An 18,293-nucleotide genomic window follows, 5' to 3' on the forward strand; every position below is an offset into this window, starting at 1 on the left:
GTGGGTAATGGCTAATCAAAGTTGAAAGGCGCCTTGGGGAATGGTGAAGAGGCTTCAAAAGACCGGACAGGATCTTGCGATATATATATTTTGACCTTTGGGTAAGTCCAATATTGACTATCTCGGCGATCACACAATTTTTAGAGCTCAAATGCCAAGGACTGATACAATGCTTATGGCTCTTACGAGAGACACCAAGCGAGTTACACTTCTCCTCTGTTGCCACCCAACCGATCTCCCACCAAGCCTGCGAGACTGACGCCCGAACCGGCAGAGGTTCGAAGCCTGATGCGTAAAGCTCGGGGCGAACACGTGAGCCAAAGAGACCGCCCACGTGGTGGAAAAACACTCGGACCGGAACGCGACTTCTTATTTCTCCAAGTTAAATCCAACACAAACATCCGCACCACCACCATCCAGACCGAGACCTTGCTTTCGGTGATACACAATTCGCATTCTCATAACTCTGTCTCAATCTCCAAGCAAGCTGCGGTCATACTTAGGAGTTGCTGGGACTAAGTCGTGGCATCCCCGTTCGGCGTACTGCGTTTCAGATCGACGTCTCACGTGTTTCTAGGGTACCTTGGAGCGATGTGGAGCAAGTCAAGGTCGGGATTTCCGAGTTCAGGCACACTGAGTCAGGAACAGCATGCTAATGAGTTCAGCATTTTGTAGTGCTACATCCTCATTCGAAGCCCAAGCCTCAATATATACCGTCTTCTACCCGATCCTACGCTACGCGGGCGGAAGTAAGGAAATGGACAAGGCGCAACAATCATCAGAGCAAGACGGCTTTTCCGGACCTCGTGACGACGATTCGACATGTTTGAGTGGGGCGACGATAAGAATCTGATAATGAGGACCCCCGAAACTTGGTCCGAAACCCTTTCTTACGACAGCTTCGAAAAGGCCTGAATCATGGAGCCTGACGATTGTGTCACCGTCCGTTGACAGCGATATCCACGTTGATCATGGTTCTACAGGTGTTCTTTGGTTTTTCAGCCTCCGAGTGCGCCACGCTCTGCTGTGTCCCCAAATATACGGAGCACCTACCCCTGGACCCTTTCGCCGAGTCCCTTCGGCGCCGGTCGCGTTCCCTTCCCTGGAGGTATGCCGTTGCCGCCTTCGGGCAACGGGCCGAAGTATCTGTACCTCCATCTCGGATTTGCAGAAGTGACAATTCCGAGGTGGCACTGGGTTGCGGCAACCAACGTTTCTTCTGAGGTTCTCGAAGGGTAATTTAAGCTATGGGCCGAGGAACGTCAATCATTGCCTGGTTGAGGTTGCAGAATTCCACGAGGCCTACGTAAACCGCCTCCGTGCTCGCGGGCCGATGTCGAAATAAAAACCCAGTGACAGCACCTTATTCTTACCTATCATCCACCCACTGATCTATACAATCCTTTTCCGCACCTCAGTGTCGTGCGTTTACGCTCTTTCTTCTGACTCTCATTTGAGACACTACGTCTTTACTTTCTTTCTCTTTTTCAGCAGTATGAGGTTCACCGACCTCACTCTGCTCGCAGCAGCAGCACTCCCTGGAGGAGCCTTTGCTGCTGCCCATACTAACGCCCATGCGCATGTGCACATCAGCACGAATTCTTCGAGTTCAGCGTCCGCGCTCCTCTCGTCTGGAACCCTGAACCTAGGCGCGTACCAATCCGCCTACTCCAAGGCCAAGCAACTCGTCTCCGGCCTCAATACTACCGAGAAAGTCTCCATCATCACTGGCGGTTCCGTGGACGGCGTCTGGGACGCACTGCAGAGCAAAGACGGCATGAGCGGTGTCAACATGGCCTACTACGTCTCCTCATTCCCTCTCGGTAACGCCCTTGCTATGACCTGGAACTCGTCGCGCGCTTACGACCAGTTTCTGGCCACCGGTAAGGAGTTCTACGGACTCGGCTACAACCTTGTCAATGGCCCCGAGCCCGGTCCTCTCGGACGCACGCCATTTGGTGGTCGCGCGGCTGAAGCCTTCTCCCCCGACCCTTATCTCTCTGGTATCTTCATGGGTCAGTCCATTGCCGGCCAGAACGATGCCGGTGTTATATCTGTCGGTCGTCACTTCATTCTCAACGAGCAGGAGACAAACCGCGGCATGAGTGGAACTACTTACTCATCTGTTGCGGGCGACAAGGCAACTCATGAGCTCTACGCATGGCCCTTTGCTGACGGTGTGCACGCCGGTATGGGTGCCATCATGTGCGCGATGAACGACGTCAACGGCACAACCGCATGCGAGAACAAGCACACCCTCACCGAACTCCTCAAGGCCGAGATGGGTTTCCCCGGTATGGTGATGCCAGACGTTGGCGGGCAGAAGAGTTCCTTCGGCTCTGCAAACAACGGTCTCGACTACGGCTCTAGCCAGTACTGGTCCGACTCCATTATTGAAGCCGGTCTGGCCAATGGAACCTTGACGGAGGCGAAGCTGGACGACATTACCATCCGCAATATCATTGGGTACTTCTATGTCGGGCTCGACAAGAACCCTGCTCCCTCTGTCGCCGACACAACGGCCAACCGTCACGTGATGAAAGACCACAAGAAGCTCATTCGTGATGTCGCTACTGAGTCCCTCGTCTTGTTGAAGAACACACCAGGTGCGAATGTTGGTCTTCCCCTGACTGAGGGCAACTCGATCGCCATCTTCGGTGCGCACGCCGGCTTTCCACTCGCCGGCCCGAACCTTGAGTTTAGCGTCATGGGCTCGAGCGGCGATACTTTCCAGGGCCATCTTACCTCGCCGACTGGTTCCGGTGCCGGATCCGCGAGCTACGTCATCACACCTCAGCTGGCCATGACCCTTCGTCAACGTGAAGATGGTGGTATGCTTTGGTGGATCACAAACGATACGTACACTGAGAGCTCCAGCTCTGGATTCCCTGGCGGTGGTGGCATGGGCGGTGGTATGCCCGGTGGTAACTCCTCCAGCGGTGGCTTCCCCGGCGGAAGCTCCGGCGGTGGCATGGGTGGTGGGAGCCCACCGAGTGGTGGTGGTGGTGGTGATATGGGCGGCGGCGGCGGTGGAGGCATGGCTGGTCTCGGCAGCGGCACAGGTGTCACCCACAGCTACGCCAACTATGCCTCATCCTCCGACGCGTGCGTCGTCTTCCTCAATGCCCTCGCCGGTGAAGGCGCCGACCGCAACGAACTTTTCAACGAAGACCAAGACACCATGGTCACCACCGTCGCCGAAAACTGTAACAACACTATCGTTGTTATCAACACTGTCGGCCCCCGCCTCATGGAATCCTGGATTGAGAACGACAACGTCACGGCTGTGCTCTACGGTGGTCTCCTCGGCCAGGAATCCGGTTTCGCCATCAGCGATGTCCTCTACGGCGACGTTAACCCCTCCGGAAAACTCACGCACACGATCGGCAAGAACGCCTCAGATTACCCCGCCTCTATCTGCGAGACCACTGAATGTGACTTCACCGAAGGCGTCTACATCGACTATCGCTGGTTCGAGGCCAAGAACATTACGCCCCGCTACGACTTCGGACATGGCCTCTCCTACACATCCTTCAAGTACGGCGCCGTCCAGGCTAAGGTTACCGCCCCCAAGGCCCTCGCAACCCGCTATCCCTCTGGCCCACGCGCGCTGGGCGGAAACAGGGACCTTTTTGATGAAGTCGTCAAGGTCACGACCAAGATCTCCAACACTGGAAAGCGTGATGGCGCGGAGGTCGCCCAGCTGTATGTCTCGTTCCCAACTGAAGCTGCGCAGCCTACTCGTATCCTTCGTGGATTTGAGAAGGTCCATGTGCCCGTTGGCAAGGAGGTTGATGTTACCTTCTCTCTTCGCCGTCGCGACCTGAGCTACTGGGATATCGCCGCGCAGAAGTGGGCCATTGCGAAGGGCGAGTATAAGTTTTCCGTTGGCGCTAGCTACTCTGATCTTAGGGGTTCGGCGACGCTGAAGATCTGAGTTCCTTGATGTGGATAGGCTGCTCGTTGGTTCTGTTGTATTTATATCTTTAACTAGGTAGATAAGCATTCTCTTCATGTTATGTTGTCCTCCCGTACTTGAAGCTCGCACAAAACATTGCTACACCCCATCCGACTTTGCCCGTAGACCCCAACGTTGGAACTGCAGCCTCCAACCCTAGTCCTCAAAACACGCAACCATACCTCCCAAAACCTTGTCAGCATATTGAAAGACTGTGCCGAGCTCCTCCAGTTTCCTTGTATGATCCTATCCTCTGCGTTCCTCCTCTTCTCTTGTGCGATACTGTCCCACTCTTCGCCCATACTCTCCTTTTCCGCCGTGAGGTCTTCGATATCCTCCATGTATGTTTCCTTTCCTTTTCTCTCTGCATCGAGCATATCCTCAAATACTTGATTCCTGTTCATGAGCTCCTCGTAGCGGATCTCGAGCTCGGCGTACGCATTACTCCGCGCGTTCAGCTAATCGACCAAGTTCTCTTCCCGCCTCGCGGCGCTTTCCTGGGCGCTTTCCTGGGCGCTTTCCTGGGCGCTTTCTACGTGCCGAGCCAGATCTTCAAACTTTTTATCCAGAGACTGCCACTGCTTTGATGGGCTGTCATTCTGCTGAGAAAATGGTCGGTCTTCTCCCGAAATAAGTCCAAGCGGGCGCAGCAGCTTGTGCCCCTTTGAGCGAATTTGGGGATTTGCCCGGAATGCTTTTCGTCGGACGGGGGTGACTTCCATTTGCTCCTCGCTCTCCACGTCTGATGCGGAGTCATTAGGTGCTCGCCGAGTCTGGATCTGGCGTGTCCAGGTTGGATCCTGGGATTCGGACTAACCAGTGTCCATTAGCATGGGTATACGCAAATGTGCTCAATAGTCAGCGCTGACCTGCTCTTCGGTGCTATCCCCGTCTAAACTCTCCTCGTCGTTCGTTCCTCCGGCTGACTCGCCGTCGTGATATATGTCACCTGCTTCATCGTTGCTACCGGTGTCTGTTTCCTAGATTACGCTTTTACGGTGGTTGCTTTGCTGGGATTGGGACCGCGTCGCGAGTTGCTTTGCAGGTACGGCTGGACGGAGGCTTTCGGGACGCTGGCACTTTCTCGATCGACGCTCGGCCATTCTCAATTTCTTTATTGGAAAGTGGACGTCGTGAGAGCTCGTAGTAGTGTGGTTTGTCGTTGCATCTGCAGGTTGCAGTCTCTATTGTTAGTCGATATATCTCCCAAGGTCTTTCATAGCTGCTATTATAATAGTCAACCACGGTATTGGCCGGACTTACTAGGTCTGTATATGGGATACTAGGAGCATTCGCCGTTGTGTTACCCATAGGATTCCGACTTGAGCGTGAAAAACTCAGTTTGAAGGCTATGAATGCGTGGATGATCGATCGTTCCTGTCAGATAAAGCCTGCCGATCCGTCTTAAACCGGTGGGATTTAAGGATATTCTGTGCGCAAGAGTAGAAGGTACAAGTATTAAGGTTAAAGAGCTTATATAAAAGACTAAATATAAACTAAAAGGTAGGGTAGCTTAGTTTTTAAAAATAATAAATAATAATTAAAATTATTTAATATTATAAAAATAGTTTTTTAAACATATAATACTTAATAAATTAATTATAATATTTTACTTTAATAAGTATATCTAGTTAAATTTATTATATTACTTTGCTTTAATTAATATAATAGCTAAAAAGTTATTATATTAATACTACTATATTACTATAATTAATATAAATAATTAATAACTCTGGTTCCTAACATGACAGCCCGTCACATTGTATTGGTAAGGCAGATTTATTAGCTGACAGCAGTCCGTGCTGGCCGTGTTCCCTGACAGTTCCAACCTTCAGCTGCACTGCGGCCTTGATAGTAAGGCTGCAAAGTATTTACATCTGTTATATGCAAAAATTAGGTCAGGGTTCGAGGCTAGAATCGCAAAACACGCGCAAGTTGCCAATAGTTAAATACTCAAGTTTCTTAGAAGTTCTTTATATAAATTATATAGACTAAGTTATAAGTAAGTAATTAACTTCCTTTTTGCTTTTAAAAACTTTACTAAGCTTATAATTCTAGTTTAAGATCGTCAAAATTTAAGTTATCAAAGTCGCTAAATCTTGCGATGAATTCCTAAGCATTAAGTATAAACCATATCAAAAACTAAATCCTAAAAAATACCCTTTGAATAAATAAAATTCTTATAAAAAATAGCTTTTTAATTTCATAAATTTATATTTATTATTAATCTTTTTTATAAGATAATACCTAAAATTTAGCTTTTAACCTAGCTTTTTACTACTTATGTATGCTGGGCAATTTTGGCCTCGAACCCTGACCCAATTTCTGCATACGACAGATTGTTCCTGTCATCTGAGGCGGAGAATTCTTAGTAATTTAAGGCCTTTAACTACTAAATTCATAAGCTAAACAGGTTTGGATGTATCCAAACCTCTAAATAGTAAATAAATTTAGCTATAAATATTATTTACAGTACCTTTGCTTTTACCTATAAAAATCTCCAAAGCATTCTTAGAACTAAAAGAATTCATTACGCTCTTTACCTTCTATATAATACCTAGTATTCGATCAGTATTCCTAGCTAGTACGGTTCAAAGGCTTCATAGTTCCTATATCAGGCCCATTGAATACCGTACTAGCTAGGAATACTGATCAAATACTAGGGATTATGTTGAAGGTAAAGAGCGTGATAAATTCTTCTAGTTCTAAGAATGCTTTGGAGTTTTATATAGGTAAAAGCAGAGGTACTGTAAATAACATTCATAGCCGAATTTGTTTACCGTTTGGAGGTTTGATACATCCAAACCTGTTCGGCTTATGACTTCGGTAGTTGGAGGCCTTGAATTACTAAGAATTCTCTGCCTCAGGTGACATCCTACCCCTGCCCGCACGTGATTTGTTAACCATCACAATATCACGTCGTCCACCGCCGCCCGGGCATTTCCTCCAACGAGTCAAACAACAATGCCAAACACCGACGACCACCTGCAGCCGTATGCCAACTACCATTCGAACTTCTAACGTGCGTTGTTGGCGCTTTCCGAAAACCAGACGCTTTCCAACATGGGATTATGTGAAGCGACATCCAAAAATCAACATGCGGAGTCTACGTGACGTCAGAGAATGTGGTTTTGACAGTAAGCATGTTAGTGACCCTTTGAGGGCGCCGCTTCCTGCACCTGGACCTCCCCGTTTGCAACATCATCGGGAGACATGACTGCGCGAGATAAGCGGACAGTCTTGTGGAAACAGCATGAATCTCGGATCGTCCTCGTGCCTTGATCTCCGCGAAGCCATGCCAGCACAGTTTGGGAATGAGCGGTATGCCATAATGCATGGCGTGAACAGAGCAATCAGTCCACAGTTGTTCTCGCAGTTAGAATTCCCCGACAGGAACAATCTCTCTTAGAATTTATTGGTTCGGGATGCGCCTATGTGGAGTACTGTGAATAAGCCAAGCGTTGACAGGGGTGTTCGTGGAGGGACCAGCCTTGTTTCGACATAATCCGTTCATGTCAAAAAAGCAAAGAGGATGCATAATTAGCGCCTCAGACCCAACCCTGGGGCGATTCTTCTCCTCCCAATCAATCATGTAACGTCATCGGAGAACCGCATATGGCGAGACACTTACTCAACGCTCGTGAGCGACCGCCACGGTGTCGTCTAAAGCGGACGAGGTTGCGACTTCTGCAGTCTCAGTCTTTGGAGCAGACATTGGCGCTCCGTGATTCTCGATATCCAGCGCAACGATACACGCGGTAAGTACTTCGCTTTCTCGATCGTTTTACGGTACCAGACTGTTGGTGGGATACGCTAGATAGACTCTTCCTAGATTATATAGAGTCCTCGCTTACGCTGTGCAGCTTCTGTTAGGCTAGGCCTCCGCCATGTTGCAATGCCTTCGTAGCGACTGCTTCAGAGCGACTACCGCACCACAAGCTGCCCTCTAGTCCCCAGCATTGATCTTGCCAAAACTCCAAACTTTGCCAGCCTCATCGCCGGCGACATTGCCGGCGACGCCCCTTCCGCCCAATTAGCCTTGGCAGATTTTTCATTGGCGCTTTCCAAAATTCTCCGACGTCCAAGTCAACATTCAGCTCTTCCACTGGAACGAGAGCTGCGAACAAAGAACGGGGGGCCGCTGGCGTATCCATACGATTTATTTTTGTTCGGACGCGTAGTGCCATCCGCGCGTCCTCTGCAGCCTGGTGGACTCAATATTTCAATATTTACTGGCGTAGGCTCGAGTGGGACGGTGAGGGGTGAGGATTTTCCTGAACTTGAATATTCTCCTCCGCCGCCGCCTTCCTTACCGGGGATATCTTTTTACGGAACGAGCTTCCAATAGCTTGGACGGCATCGAGGCTTTGTGAAAGTCCACGAACTAAGGCCGCCCCAGCGACCAGACATATCGATAGGGTAGCATGAGAAAGGCCGAGTAGCGATTCTGTTGGGCTAAAGAACAACTGCCATGTAACCCTTCAGAATGGTATGGCATTTCTGACATACGTATTCAATGTCAGCCATTTGGCACCGCAAAGATCGACGATCAAAACTGGTCTAACGACCTGCAGGTGCTGACCCAGGCCCCAGCCAGTCGAAGGCGATCGGGAATCGGAATCAGAGCGGAGATTGCCCAACTTTACCATGTAGCAGGCCATCTCATGTGGGCAGCCTGATGCATGCGGGCTAAGGCGAGGAGTTCACCTTTCATATTTAGTCGTACGGCTCTTCAGACGGACGGTGAGCAGGTAGGGCTCGTTGCTATAAATGCCAGCTTTTTCACGCTTAATTCCCGTCTCACACTTGTCCTTCAACTCTGTCTCGCTCCCCGCGCATCAGTTCATTATTCTCCTGCTTGACGCGCTATGTCTGCACCCACTACACCATGCTAATGCGGTGTCAAGCCGTATAGGTACACAGTATGCGATTTATGTCGCCTGGGTCCGAGATACATGCTCACAGAGCCCCTGGACCTCGACGACCTGGCCAACCTCCCTCAATCATTAGCAATGGCACCTGCTGATTTTTTTCCATCCCCGAAGCAACCCTCAATACTCCACCTGGCTATCCGAATGCGGTGTTGGGAGCCAACTACCCGCTAACGGAGCAGCAACCGGGCTCTGCCGCTTTTCAGCAACCTGTTTACATGCCCTCGTGAGAGAACGATTCACTTTTCGCTCCCAACACAAACCAGAATATCTCGCACGTGCCGTTCAATATGCAAGCGACTTCCCTGCAAGGTAGGATTCCGCGACGTCAATCTATCAACGCACCCAAGTTGGCTTGGCGTAGCCATCACATAGCTTTATATTCATATCACCTGACCGTCCCGCTGAATGCATAGACCCAGGATGAACCACGAGCATGCGAGTGGAGTGAATGCACCGACATTTTCTGGCCGACCTCCAGAAAGACCTCCAAAGAAGTTTTGGCAAAACATGTCAAGGATCAACATCTTACCCTTCGGTAAGCTCCTAAGCTCCCCGTAATGAATCCTCCAGGCTTTCCAGTTTCCTAGTCTAACGCCCTCTTTCATAGGGCGCTCGGTGCCGGGACCGGCCCCTTCCATTGCCGCTGGAGGGGCTCGCAACACCGAAGTTTCTACCAGCGAACCGGCGATATACGAAGGCATGTTCTCACCAAGCACGTACATCCTGGCTCCTTTGAATGCCAGCATTCTGGCTGCCCGAAGGTCTTCAACAGGGATGATAATCGGTTGGAGCACGAGATGATTCATGTGCCGCGGGGCGAGATGTCGTGAGATTGATTTTTGGGGTGGGTTCCTTGGATCGTGTGGTGTTGACTTCCATTTATCTTGTGCTTTCTATGGGTGGGTACTCTGGGTATGGTTTCAAGTTGGCATGATGATACTATAGACGGAGTAGAGTACACTAACAGACTTTTTGATACACTGCCTCTACCTCATTCTTTTCTCAGATAAATAGATTCGGTGTCCACGGGTGGCAAAATTGACTCGTCACATACGGTCATCCGTCCCCTCGTGGTCTAGCAAGCAAAGCTTAGCTTTTCTATCGCTTATGAGTCTGACTTATCCAGCCCTGTGGGCCCAGCGTTGCAGCGAATGTAGATCAACGCGGGCGGGGCGGGCCGCAGATCATGCAAGGTGGTACAGGTACAGCCCTGCAAAGGTGACGCTTAAAGCTACCTAGTTAACTGCATAAAATAGCCCCTAATTTGGTGCTGTTATACACTTGTGTTACATAAAGTGCCTAGTCATTCAGTAGCAATTTTTTCTTCTCAAAGGATATTACTAAAGTGCTCTCTGATTGACTGCTTACTTTTAGTACGTTACTAAGACCGTTTCTTTGAGGTTCCGACATAAGACCATGTCCTGAACTTGAAGGCCTTTCGGCCGCTCTTTAGAGGTCTTTAACGTTGTTCATCAGAGGCCCTAAGGTTATTTCTGAGTATTCCTGTAGACTGCGTCCTCGATAATCCCTTAGTAAATTACCCCACTCTATACATGTGCGAAGCATGTGTCCGCCTGCTGGTACGGAATACTTTTGAATTTCGACGCGCGTAAAACGCCTTTTACGAGGCGTGTCAAGGGGTTTATAAGAGTTTTAATACTAACATGGTACCTAGTAAAAGGGAGACTTCCTGTCAGTTGAAAAGGTTATATTTCTGATCAACCGCCAAACCTTCCTCGGGAAGACTTCACTCAGTCTAGGAGCCATCTCATTCGTCTAATTGCCAAGAATGGCCATTCGTTGCATTACTCACATCCATTAATATCTAAAGGTATCTAAGGGACGTCATGTATGAACTTAACGGTACCCCGTCGTCCTTAGCCGTAGTTTATCAGGATACCCGAGAAGGTTCATCATAACTAGCAGAAAGGTCAACATTCAAAGTAGACGATGCAACTAACTAGTGCAATGCAAATTTAATACTTTAGTCTTGGCCCTTACAATATGTGCTTCGGTTAATTACCTTTAATCTACTTAGAAGCCCATGTTCACTTATTCTACTACTGAATTGCAATCCGACTTGAATCTCTGGAGCGCCCGGGGATAGTCAAGTAACCTAGGTTGAAGTGAAAAGTCCTGGCCATCAAGTCCCAAGTCTAGATGTCATCCCCCCTCCCTTCCTTCCAACAACATTTGTGATGCCCCCGCGCCCGCAAACCCACAACTTGCGAGGCCCGCCGGATCAAACCACTACTATCTAGGCCATCATTATACCACCCCTGCTTCGTCTCCAACCGCTCGCCTTTGTGTCTTCCGCTCATCTCGCCAGATGAACAATCTAATCACAATGACACCAATGATAGACGCAATGACGAGGCCGAAGGTGGCAGGGAAACCGTAGCCTGTGGAAAGATATCAGATCAAAGTGCCTGCTGGAGATTACAGAGCACTTACGAAAGGATGGGGCCATAGTCTGCGGGAAAATGACAATTGGCAGCCATGCGGCGACAGCGTACTGGAACCCATTCATGCTGCTGATGACCACCGCTCGCTGCTCGTTGTTGCCCGCGCAGACCTCGTTTGCCCAGGAGTAACTGCAAGGGTTAGAATCAAGAGATTGATCGCATGTAATGGATGAGCCACATACAAAACAGCGGTCATGAGCTGAGCTCCAATTGTCAGGAAAGCGAACTCCTTCAATGCGAGGCTCGAGGGCCAAAAGGCGAGGATTCCATTTGGTATCAGACCATAAATCTAATTCCATCAGCTCGACTAACTCTGTTTTGATAGGATTCGTTTACATACCAAGGGTACAAGAACGAATGCAAACCTGCTCCCAGTATAATCCGACAGAAACCCCCAGAGGACGACACAGGCTGCAGAGATTAGATTTGTACCGGTGGGAATGACATTGCGCTCAGCAACAGAGAAGTTCTCGGACTTCAACCAGATGCCGAAGTACCCATTGCCACCGCAGGACGACCCATATAGCTGCTCATGGTCATTATGACTCGAAGTCATGGGCAAGAGGGTTAGGAGGGTACTCACAACATATCCAACAACAAACGCATACCACTTCCAGGTACTGAGAATGCCCTTGATCGTATTAAACGTAATCTTCACAGGCGGCGCCTTCCCAGCTTTTTCAACCCTCTCCTTTGCAAGCTCCCTCTCCCTCTCACTCAAAAACCAGACTTTTGTATTATACGGCGTATCCGGGAGAATAAAAAACGTCGCAATACCCACAGGAACAGTCATACACCCACAGACGATATACAACCACCTCCAACCTTCAAGCCCATGGCTCTCATTGAGGTTCTCATAAACCGCCGCCTGGAGATACCCCCCAAACGCACTCCCCAGGGGTGCCGTCATATGGAACAGCGCGACCCGTTTCGCAAGCTCCGTCTTCGTATACCAACTGCCTAACAAATAAAGCAGCGACGGAAAGAAAGAACTCTCAAAGAACCCCACCAGAAACCGAAACGCATAGAGCTCGGGAACAGACTTTAAACCCGCCTGCGCAAATGTAAAAGCGCCCCAGCAGATTTCCATACCCGCTAGCCAGAGGCTCGGTCGTACGCGCTGGATGATCAGTGTACTAGGGATCTGCATTACCGCGTACGCGATCGTGTACATCGTTCCGGCGTAGGTGTACTCGTTGCCGTACATTGAGAGCGCTTCCTGCATGCCGGAGACGTAGGCGTTGGCGAGGTTTCCCTGATCGAGGTATTTCATAAAGAAACCTAAGCAGCCGATGCTAAGGATTGAGATGTCGAGTTTCAGGAGGAGACGCCGTTCTTCGGGGGTTTTGAGGTGGGTGTCTGTGTCCCAGATGAAGGAGCGGAAGGTGCGGCGGGGTGCAGGTGGGACATTGTTGGCAGGCGAGAGGGGTGCAAGGGGAGTTGTTTTGCTGTCGGGTTCTTTCGTTGGTATAATTCGGGACTCCATAATGTCTTTGAATGTCGGGAATTACAAGGTCTCGTCGGATTGAGGGGCGAGATCTACCTCGGTTTATAAATCGTTACAATCATCTAGTGCATCACGACATCGTCGCGCGATATTGGCGCGATAAGGACTCATCGTTACTGTCCAACCAACCAGTACTATCGGATAGCTAGCAGGCTGGTTAGTCTCTTTCGGAACCTCCGCATCAAGGGTATTTTCATATACTTGCCGCAACATGGTTTAGTTGTCGCCACCCATATCGAACATGCTGCAGATAATGGTAATAGCGAACCTATCATGCTTTTCGTTATGGGGATCAGTTTTCCGCCACTAGATAAACTCCTGCAGGCCCTAGATTATCTCACTCTTTCTAAATGCCTTTGAAACGGTAAGCTTAGAAAGCATGTCCTGTAGACCCGTAGTCATTTGGGGCCAATATTACCTGTGATTCTGAACAGACAACTAATATCGCCGATTGTTTCCCTGCAGCGAACTTATAACATCTTCTAAATGTGGAGGCTCCAATATTTAAGTGCCTGCGTTGAACATATCAGAATAGCCCTGTGGAGCTGGTGCGGCTTTATTTGATTCAATCTGGAAGTGGCGCCTGAGAATATATTTCTGCATGGTTTCTGGAAAAGGGCAGATGGAAGGATCACACCAGGATGCCTGACAGCTACGGCTGTCTTTAGATGTTCGCTGCTCAGATAAACCTGACTTGATGCGTTAGAGGCATGTTGTCTGATATAATGTCTGGCATTCTTTTAAGAGATATAATAGGTTCTAAAGCTTCAGGACTTCCACGGGTGGTCATGCCTGCTCCGGGCCGTACCCAAACCCCCGAGGTTCCGACTCCCAAGACCCATGAGTCGGGATCCACAACCCTTGCCCTGACTTGTGGATGATGATATGCGGCCCCTCCTTGCCAACGCCAAAAATAGAACATGGCACCACGTGTGTTCCTTGATCCTCTCCTTATTTCCTGCATGTCTGTGCCATAGGAGTAGATGTCACATTTTCCTACCCAATCGCACTTGAAAAAGTTTCCCCGTCCAAGTATCCAAACCTGACCATCCTGCGAACATGGAGCATGATGAGGGCCTTTCACTCGACCCTTTATATGCTTCTGGCGGCAAAGGGTCTATGCGATATTTCTTCCTCCACGGAGGCCACGCTTCAATACCTTCTCTGAACGAGATTATCGTCGAAGCGAAAGTCGTAGTCCTCAGACCGGACGGAAAGATGTAAGCCGAGACGCCCATTAATTCCTAGAGATACACATAGCGTTTTCCCCGCCAATGAGACTTTGCGTCAAATCTAGATTCTCTTGTTAATGCTATATGTAGTCTGTTCGACAACGCTCCAGACCAACCAACCTCCCAGTACCGATTTGTCAACCGCAAATTGGATTGGGTCGACGGTAACCAAGATGCCTACGTACCCGCTCGGTTATTCGTACAGGCTCTACTTCAAAATACTTCAATCCCTACATTACTCTTCGCCGAAATACGACGGTAAGTCTTGCGTCTGTCCTAGTATGATTTCTTCGACACAGGGCATGATGGCAGCTAAACTTTTACAAAGGGATCAAGTATTAGCCGTAGAAAATATCGGTGCCGGTATTGAGCAGGAAAACCAATTTCTATACGTGTATGTCTTGTCCCATTGAGTTCTCGCCCTTGGCCTCTTCTGCATTCCTTCCCGTCCCCCATCTCTCTATCTGATAGGTCTTGTATAGCGTCATCCTGACCTTGGGCCGAACGAACCTCACCCAAGCCTCCTTCCACGACTACGAGTATCTGAAAAGCATGCTGCACCTTTTCTTGCCCTCGTTCGCACAAGCCGTCGCCCGAATCAGCGACGCGTACCTCCCCGGCGATGCGAGCAATCTATGCCGTGAAATTGCCGGATTGATGACGGATAGTCAGAACGAGACCGGCACTTTTCTCGCCCTCTATGCGAAGCGCTATGGGCACGAGGCACTGGCGCAGGAGGAGGTTCTGGAGAGGTGCCTGATGCATATTGTCAAGATGCCGTTTGAGTTGGGGTCGAGCGTGCGGTATGGGCTTGTTTCCTATTGATAGCATAAATGTATATGTACCTTAGGTACGCTTAGATACCGATACACCGGATAACTGGCCGTGAAGACCCTGCTTCCCGAATGGCTCGGCAATATCTCCTGGTTCCAGCGCTAGATCCATGGATTGGATAGCCCAAGGTCGATTTAGGGTTCAGGACTGTCACCATCAACGATGGCTTGGCTGCCAGTTACCTTATCTTATCCGAACTCGATATCTTATCTTATCCTACATTATCTGCGCTTGACATGTGAGATCTCCTCAGCAGAGTTCTACCTCGGCTGCCAGCCTAGGCATTTATCCATTCATCCCAAGCCTACGGAGGCCTATACGGACAGTAGGGAAAAAACTCTAAATTATACTGACTCTATATACCGCTTTGCCTACCGCCTCTTAGGGCCCCTTAAAGATTTTTTTACTTAGGCTTTATACTAGGTAAAGTAATTTAGCACCCGGCTACTAAAGCGCCCTGTAGTAAAGTAAAGGTCACTAGTAAAGGTCACTAGTAAAGGTCACTAGTAAAGGTTAGGTTAGCTAGCGGAGGATTAAGAAGCTTATTATTATTAAAAAACTTAATAATAATAAGGGTATGTTTAAATATTATTATTTTACCTAGCTATAAAGGCTGTGTATAATACCCGGGTGTTGGCTTGCATTTTTATATAATGCTTGGGATAAGTAGCCGTACGGTAAAACTAAGCAGGCCACGGTGTATTCAATTTTCTGCCAGCAGAACTCTAGGCGAATACACACTATTACATGGAAATGGAGTTTCTTCCCGAGTGTCCGTATAGGCCTCCGTACAAGCCACGCTGGTGTTATGTCCAGGGACACTCGGTATGAACAGCATTAAATGGCAAGATGACACCATCACCGCTGAACGCCGGTATTATTGCCGTAGCAATAGCACTCCTAATCCCACAAGCCCTTCGCTATCTCCGCGAGGTCCGGCCGGGGATCGCCACCCCACCAACCTCACCCACAGCAACGCAAAAAGCTCAGGCGCACGAGGTCGCAACCTCACTACTTGATATCTATGAAACACTAGCTGAAATGCGCTATCTGGACCCAGACTCGATTCAACGAGGTCCGCATAATATTACCAGCATAGAAACCCTCTACACCTCCAACAACATCTATCTCGACCCGACAATCATATACCTCTACAGCATCCTGCCTTATATCGGCGAGCCATCCGTCAGCGTAAGCGATTTCTTGCACGGCGGCACATTCATCGATTTCCGTGACCCCGGTTACATGCACGAAAACCGGGACCCGTTCTACGCGAGTCCTGAAGGCGATGACTTCGACTCCGAGAATGGTCCCTATATGCGTCCGTGGATGACGGCGCTCTCGAGGCTGGGGAACCATGGGAGTGTTATCATTTACGACGCCAGACTCTATCGGATCTGGATTATAGATCAGGAAGGGTGGGAGACGACGGATCCATTCTTTGAGGGTCAGGAACCGGATGAGGGCGTTAAAGAGGGAACGAATCAGAATTGTTTCGAGCATATACCATCTCGACCAGCCGGCAATGTGCTGAGTGATATCAACAAATGGTATCGTGAGTTAGTGGTCTTACCGGGTGGTGGGGAGTATTCCGGTAGTACATGGAACGACCCTGAGATTGACCTGAGAGCGATATATCGCAAGAACGGGTGGCCGGATGCGTTTGATGGAGATGCTTTTGAAGTCGACAAGGCGCGGGCTGAATCCCATTCCCGAGCGCGATATGATGCGGAGGAGCCCAGACGGGCTGTGAAGAAGTTTCAAGACTGGAGAGAGTATCTCACGCAGAAGGTTGATGAGCAGCGGCAGCGCATTGAGAGTGCAAACTCGGTGGATGAGGAATGGATTGCGAGGTTCGAGCATTGGTCAGCAGACCTCGCGCTGCAGCGGGTGGTTGAGGACGCCGAGAGCGCGGATGAGGCTTTTGCGCAACGATGTCCTAGGGGCGTATGCTACAAGGACAATGACTTGGTTGTCTGGGCAGCCGAACTCCTCCGTCAGGACGTCAAATATAAGACAAGGTCCGCCCGAGATGACAGACGGTCGGCTGAAGAGGCCCGGGATTTAGATCCTGAGCATGCGCGAGGCCTGGAGGCGGCGGCCCGAATCGCGGAGAAGGAGGCCAATGTACTCCAAACGGCGTATGAAGCCGCAGTGGCAGATTTGGAGCGGCTATGTCCCGGCAAGACATTCATGGATGTGAGTGGGAGAGAGTCACTTGATGAAGAGGACTTAGCTACGTCGATCGGAAAGATCAAAGAGAAGATTAAAGCACTGGTGCTGGAGGTCGAGAGAGCAAGCGAGTTCGCCAAGCGAGTCCCACCTGATGCTGTGCAGGCAAAAGCCATGGCCGAAGACCGGATCCGCGATTTTGAAAAACGTGTTGAGTTTGAGAGAGGAACGATTAGCAGGTTGGAAGGATGGTTGATTGAGCACGGGAATGACGAGTAAGAGCAGTGTGATGTTTCTCTGGACCTGGGCTTCGTTACTATGCAATTTGAGGCCTACCTCGGGGTACCTCAAATGGGATACGATGGAATAGTGCTGTATACGCCGTGGAAAATCCTCCTCCAACTACTGTGAAAAGGATTGGGGGCAAGAGAATGGTATCTTAGTGCCAATATCATTCTTATGAATATCGCTTAGCATTTAGGTTTGAGCCCATCTCACCAATCACTCTGCTGAGGTCTCAATAATACACGAACTTAAGTTGAAAGCTGTCTTCCGGCACCTCCTCATCCTCCGCCACAGGAATCAAGGACCCATCGTCGCCCTTCACAAAATCAGGTCCATAGAGGTATTTAATGCCATCTGGGTCCGAGACATCATAGCAAGCAAGCGGGGAGGCTTCAACGTGGTTGATGTCGTGCTGATACGAATGCCACCGTTAGTTGATTGATCAAAATCCTGCATACCAAGCGCGCTGACGACAAGCGTTTACACAGCAACGCGAAAAGGGAAAAGCCAAAGTCAAACAGAACATACATAGTCAGGATCGAACCCCCGACCCGCAGCCCAGCTGTAATGCTTGTCGTCTGACGAAATCCCGAGTTCAGCGCGGACAGGGTTGGCCTCTGTATTGAAGAACAATTCGCCCAGTGCACTGCTAAAGGCAACGTTGTTGGTTATGGTGAAGTCTGCGCAGGTAGAGTCCTTCGTGAACTTCGCGTCATAATCTAGGCAGGTGTTGTTGACGGTCTCTCGGAGGGTTCCGGACCATCCTGGGCGAAGGAACTGGTAATCCTCATCGGTCTTGGGTTAGGGCCGAGGGGGCGAGGGCTAGTGCTAGGGTTGCAACGGCTTGGACGTTGAGGAAGCGCATTTTGAAGTGTTTGTTCCTCGTTGTTCAGGCATCTGGCGTTG

The 18,293-nt window shown here is 49.6% G+C and overlaps 4 protein-coding genes across 4 annotated transcripts; 3 read left to right on the forward strand and 1 right to left on the reverse strand.

Annotated features, from left to right (window-relative positions):
• Nucleotides 1-1,495: 1,495 nt before the first annotated feature.
• On the forward strand, nucleotides 1,496-3,937 carry BDW74DRAFT_164913 (uncharacterized protein; the record flags this gene model as incomplete). The annotated part of the gene is made up of 2 exons (XM_073726341.1): nucleotides 1,496-2,912; nucleotides 3,036-3,937. 2 exons carry the CDS (start codon nucleotides 1,496-1,498, stop codon nucleotides 3,935-3,937), a joined length of 2,319 nt encoding a protein of 772 aa, XP_073590146.1.
• A 7,173-nt stretch (nucleotides 3,938-11,110) lies between these two features.
• BDW74DRAFT_184772 (uncharacterized protein) lies at nucleotides 11,111-12,843 on the reverse strand (the record flags this gene model as incomplete). The annotated part of the gene is made up of 5 exons (XM_073730891.1): nucleotides 11,111-11,294; nucleotides 11,347-11,486; nucleotides 11,540-11,646; nucleotides 11,698-11,883; nucleotides 11,941-12,843. 5 exons carry the CDS (start codon nucleotides 12,841-12,843, stop codon nucleotides 11,161-11,163), a joined length of 1,470 nt encoding a protein of 489 aa, XP_073590147.1. The 3' UTR covers nucleotides 11,111-11,160.
• A 1,017-nt stretch (nucleotides 12,844-13,860) lies between these two features.
• BDW74DRAFT_8265 (uncharacterized protein) lies at nucleotides 13,861-15,069 on the forward strand. The gene is made up of 4 exons (XM_073733827.1): nucleotides 13,861-14,084; nucleotides 14,187-14,354; nucleotides 14,425-14,490; nucleotides 14,579-15,069. The coding sequence occupies exons 1-4, from the start codon at nucleotides 13,924-13,926 to the stop codon at nucleotides 14,919-14,921; spliced, it is 738 nt and encodes a 245-aa protein (XP_073590148.1). The 5' UTR covers nucleotides 13,861-13,923; the 3' UTR covers nucleotides 14,922-15,069.
• A 710-nt stretch (nucleotides 15,070-15,779) lies between these two features.
• Nucleotides 15,780-17,381, forward strand: BDW74DRAFT_184774 (uncharacterized protein; the record flags this gene model as incomplete). Its single annotated transcript, XM_073730892.1, has 1 exon — nucleotides 15,780-17,381. One exon carries the CDS (start codon nucleotides 15,780-15,782, stop codon nucleotides 17,379-17,381), a length of 1,602 nt encoding a protein of 533 aa, XP_073590149.1.
• Nucleotides 17,382-18,293: the final 912 nt, after the last annotated feature.

Source organism: Aspergillus multicolor (assembly GCF_047715735.1).
Source record: "Aspergillus multicolor strain CBS 133.54 unplaced genomic scaffold BDW74scaffold_1, whole genome shotgun sequence".
NCBI lineage: Eukaryota > Fungi > Ascomycota > Eurotiomycetes > Eurotiales > Aspergillaceae > Aspergillus > Aspergillus multicolor.

What these genes read in the sequence shown, in the direction of transcription:
- BDW74DRAFT_8265 (XM_073733827.1), top strand. Translation starts at nt 13,924, where the DNA reads ATGGAGCATGATGAGGGCCTTTCACTCGACCCTTTATATGCTTCTGGC. An exon ending in CTCAGACCGGACGGAAAGAT is followed by an intron (nt 14,085 to 14,186) that starts GTAAGCCGAGAC and finishes TGCTATATGTAG; the next exon opens with TCTGTTCGACAACGCTCCAG. An exon ending in CTCTTCGCCGAAATACGACG is followed by an intron (nt 14,355 to 14,424) that starts GTAAGTCTTGCG and finishes ACTTTTACAAAG; the next exon opens with GGATCAAGTATTAGCCGTAG.